This window comes from Phragmites australis, chromosome 2 (assembly GCF_958298935.1).
Source record: "Phragmites australis chromosome 2, lpPhrAust1.1, whole genome shotgun sequence".
Classification (NCBI taxonomy): domain Eukaryota; kingdom Viridiplantae; phylum Streptophyta; class Magnoliopsida; order Poales; family Poaceae; genus Phragmites; species Phragmites australis.
In genome coordinates this window covers 8348067-8352952 of record NC_084922.1, presented here as the reverse complement: position 1 = coordinate 8352952, position 4886 = coordinate 8348067, and the positions used below count along the sequence as shown (strand labels likewise).

The 4886-nt window shown below is 49.6% G+C and overlaps 1 protein-coding gene across 1 annotated transcript; it reads left to right on the top strand.

Moving 5' to 3' along the window:
- Nucleotides 1-225: 225 nt before the first annotated feature.
- Nucleotides 226-3655, top strand: LOC133897912 (FRIGIDA-like protein 4a). Its single transcript, XM_062338742.1, has 3 exons — nt 226-1496; nt 2426-2601; nt 3048-3655. Exons 1-3 carry the CDS (start codon nt 308-310, stop codon nt 3492-3494), a joined length of 1812 nt encoding a protein of 603 aa, XP_062194726.1. The 5' UTR covers nt 226-307; the 3' UTR covers nt 3495-3655.
- The last annotated feature ends 1231 nt before the right edge of the window (nt 3656-4886 follow it).

The window sequence follows — 4886 nt, the reverse complement described above, 5'->3', positions numbered from 1 at the left end:
AATAAGAAATTCTTAAATGCAGACCATTGAGCCTAATAAGGCACAAGATAAGTTGGGCTCATAACAGCCCAATGCCGCACCCGTATCAAAGCGCACGTCCATCTTGAGGAGCCCATATGAGCATCCAAGCCCAAGTCTCACCACCATTAAGCCCAACAAAGATTAACATTAAGTCATAAACTAAGCCCATTATGGCCTAAATTAATCCAAAACAAAGCCCACTTCCATCTCCACGGCAAAGAAACGAGTCCATCGTCTAAACCGCATCCTCCAATCTGAAGCCAGCCTCCCCGCAGCCCTCACCGCCATGGCGACCGCCGACGACTCCGACGCCGCCGGCGAGGTCCGGCGCTTCCTGGCTCACCTAGACTCCCAGCAGCAGCTCCTTGCGGACTGCCACGGCGCCTGGTCGCGCGCCCTCGCGCACTTCGCCTCGCTCGAGGAGGACCTCGCTTCCCGCTCCGCCTCCCTGGAGGAAGCCCTAGCCGCCGCCGACGCATCCACCTCCGAGTCCCTCGCCGCGCTCGAGGCCTGCGAGGCCGCAGTCCCCGCGCGCCTCGCTGAGGCCTCCGCCGCGCTCTCCGCCGCCGTCGCCGAGGCCGAGGCCGAGGCCGAGTCCGCCGCGCCGCCGCCCGCCGACGTCAGGGGCGCGCTCCGGTGGATATGCCGCCGCATGGACGCCGCTGCGCTATGGCGCTTCATGGCCGCGCGCCGCCGGGAGCTCGCCGCGGTCCGGAGGGAGGCTGGCCCCGCCGTCGCCGCCGCGGTCGATCCGCCCCGCCTCGTCCTCGACGTGGTAAGCGACTTTTTAGCCGATGGAGAGGGCGCCAGAGAGGACCATTGCTGGGTGCTCGGCTTGCTGCTGCGCTCGTTGTTCGGTTCCGATGGCCGGAAGCCGCCGGGGATAGGAGATACGTTAGTTGAGAGGGCAGTCGCAGTCACCAAGGAGTGGAAAGAGCGGTTTGGGATCAATATGGACAAATTGGCTCCCGGGAACCTGGAGGTGCAGATGGTGGAAGCGGTTGGCGAAGACAATGCAGCAGCAACAGAGAAGAAAGAAGAGCATGGAGATGGAGAAGAAGAGGAAGAGGAGGAGGAACCGGAGGAGCTGTCTCTTGTGTCAGGGGACGAAGAGGAGGAGGAACCAGAGGAAGTAGAGGAGGACCCTGAGGAAGTAGAGAAGGAAGCAAAGGAGGAGAAGAGAGAAGAGGCAGAGGGGAAGGTGGCTGAAGAGGGAGAAGGGGCAGAGAAGACAGGACCAGAGGAAGAGAAGAAGGAAGCAGGAAGGGAGACCAAGGAGGGGGAGAAGGGAGAAGGGGGTGATAAGGGCACACCGGAGCAACCAGAGGCGCAGATATTCCTGCAGATGGTAGCGGCATTTGGATTGAAGGACAAGTTTGATGAAGAGTTCTTGAGAAGGCTGTTTGTTGCTAATGGACGGAGGAGGGAGCTTGCCAGGATTGCGTGCGTGCTTGGATTCGAGGAGAGCCTAGGAGGTGAGGATCTATTAACCTTGTTTGTTAATAATGTTATTAATTTTATTTATCTGATTCAGTAACAAATTTTTGTTCTTTGAATTGAAATTGTAAGGTAGTTGCAGAACTATGCTAGTTGTATTTTTTAGAGCTATTTTTCATACTACAACTTCAGCATTTTCTTAAGTCAAATTTACAAATCGATCGTCTTCTTTCAAGAATGAGAAAGGCACGTGTTATAATTTTGTGTCAGGTTTAGGACTTCCATCTGAACACCGCATTTGAAATTTTCCTTGTGTCAGTCCAGCTGGCTTATTCTCACTCTGCATGCTAGCTCCATTGTTTTGATTTCTGGATCTAAATTATCACGTGAAATGTGTCAAATTTACTTTGTGATAATGGTACCAGTGGTGCTGAAACAGCACTGGTATTCTAAGTATTTAGAGCATGGGAAAAAATGTAAACTTCTGCAGTCGGCATGAGCTTCCATTGAACTAAAAGCCATCATGATTTCAAGAATCATTTTCATAGTGCCCTTTATATCACAAAACCTGGTTGGGGTTTTCCATCGTTCAGTTCATACTGAAGCTGCCAGAGATTCAACTGTGTTTCTGCTTTTAATAACTTGTCTCACAGGAGTGCATTTCGATGAACTAAAGCTAACATAGTTTCAAGTTGAAGTATATATCTATTCTAGTCTTAGGTTTTGTTTACTTAATAATATGTTATTCTTGAATTTGTTAACCAACTAAGGAAGTACATGCTTTAAATTGAAGTAACATTTTCTTCTTTTAGGAGAAAAACGAACTAATCTTTCCTTAAAATCTATGTTGATTTTGTAATATCTGACGCTTTCATTTAGTATTTTACTCATATCTACTCTAATAATGAGCAGTTTTAAGTGAGGTTAAACAAGAGTTGACAAAAACTACTTTGGTGCCTCTTTTCAGATATTGTTGAAGATCTGATAAAGTCAGGGAATGTGATAGAGGCTATACATATTGCTTATGAGGCTGATTTGCTTGAGCTATTTCCACCTGTGCCTCTCCTCAAATCTTATCTGCAGGACTCCAGTGACAAGGCTCAGGCTGTGCTGAAAAGTGGAAGACATTCCAGCTCTGCTGTTGTAAGAATCTCTTCTGTTCTCGTTTTGGTTGTTGACAAATTATTGAATGTAGCCAGAGGACTTTTCTCTGCCTGAATACCTGTGAGAAGTCTCGTATGTTGTTGTTTTGTTTTCTTATGAAAAAATGACATTGTTGCTACAACCTTCATTGTGGAAGCGCTTGTAGTTGTCTGTTAAAAAGTCAGATTAAGCATGTAACAATATGTGTGTACCACCAGATCACCTGTCTTAGGACCCATGTAGTCCATCCATTTGTGTGTGTGTGTGTGTGTGTGTGTGTGTTGGATTTGCTTGGTATCTTCGTTGGATGGACTTCTTTTTACTAATCACTAAGACTACTTTGTCATATTAGTTTCTTGCTCTTGGGTTGTGAGCATGCCCTTCTGTTTTCTTCATTATAGTAATAAATTGCGCAAACTCAATATGGCCTCATTTTTTTTCCCCAGGAAGAGGCAAACAACCTGGAGTGCAATGCATACAGGTCCGTCATCAGGTGTGTCGAATCCTGCCAGCTACTATCAGTGTTTAACATCGATGGCATAAAGAAGAAGCTAGCTAAGTTGGAGAAAGAGAAGGCTGAGAGGAAGAAGCCAGGGAGCAGATTCCAGAACAAGCGAGCACGGGGAGCGGCCGGGCCTCATCCATTCCCTGCTGCCAAGTCTGCAAGGGGCTCAAGCTCCAGCTTCGGTCCATCCTTCCAAAACCCAATCTCACGTTCCTTCAGCTACGCTGCTCACGCTGGGTACGTGAGCCCAGCATCTGCGGCGCCCTACTATGCTCCTGGGAGCGTGGCGGGGCGACGAGGTGGTGTGATGTACGGCGGACCTGGAGCGGCATATGGTGGTGGCCATAACTTTGCAGCCGGTGCAGCGCAGCAACCGTTCCGTCGTTAGGAGTAAGCTGTTGTTCCCTGAATGTTCCTTGTTTCTGGCTGATAGGATCATGTATAACTTTTGTCATTTAAGCGTACTCATTGTTCATTCTCAATAGACGGATTGCAAGATATTGAAGGTTGTTAGTACAACATTTTATGGTGCTGTGTTTTCTTTGATTAGTCTGGGCTCTGTGTTGTCCGTTACTAGGAATGATAGCAATTTCACATGAACTCTACAGAAATTTCACATGATACCGTCGAATTATGACATGAATATTCAAGGATTGACATGTTCATAACAGGCCTAGGTGCATACGCAGCACAAGGCTACTGTTTGTACCGGGCTGCCAAGTGCCAACTCAGTCAAGAAAGTTCAAGAAACCCCAGCTGGGCAGATAGACCAAGTACACTACAACATGCAGATCTGTAGCGATAAGGTTTAAATTGTTAATCACCACCGCTCCAAGAGAGACTAGACTGCAGATTAATCAGACAGGGGACGAAACAAATTAAGCAGACTGTAACATCCCAAATTTCAGCCAAATTCGAAATAAAAAATCATTTTCAAAGAAATCAAATCCAAACATATTTCAAAACCTTTTTTTCTTTTCCCTCCTCTCTTGAATTCAATCTAGTCCAAAATCTCTCGCGCGGCCTGGCCCTCTCTCTCCTCTCCTTTTTTCCATGACCAAGGTCACCCCTCCGACCCACTCTCACTTTTCTTTCTCTCTTTTTATTTCCCCGTAGCGCACTCGTGTCAGCCGGCCCATCGCCCTCCCTTCTTCTTCTTCCTCTAGCTCTCACACGCGAGCTCGCCAGCCATGAACCCCGCCACTGAGTCGCGATAGCGTCGCCTGCCTACCTCTGTCACTGGCTAACCTCTGCCATCGCCTAACCCACACTGGCGACGAGTCGCCATCTACATTGCCGCCTCACCGGTCCTCTTCCTCTGGCACTGCTTTCGATGACAGACTGACAACCTCAACAGCGCGAGCATGCACACAAGGCAAGGGACCACCACCACCTCGACTGTCGCGCCGCTTTTCCCGCTCACACCACGTGCATCCAAAATTGCTACAACGCCGCCTCTTGTTGCCACTAGCAACCACCGCGCGACGTACCACACGCGAGCGCTGTCGTCGGACCCCACAGGCGGCATTGCCACTCCCCCTGGTCGCCTATAAAAGCTGGAAGCTTGCCCCTCTGCATCTCATCGCCACTCGCCGAACTCATCAAGGCAAGCTCCGCCACTTCTCCCCCTCTCTCTCACTGTTTTTCCCCTCCGGCCATCGCCACCGTCGATCCACTATCGTAGGCCGCCGCCGGCTAATTAGACCCCACGGCGAGCTCCACCCGACAACCTTTCACCTCCCTTACCCCTCTACCTAGCCCTCCCCCTCTCTCCCGAGCC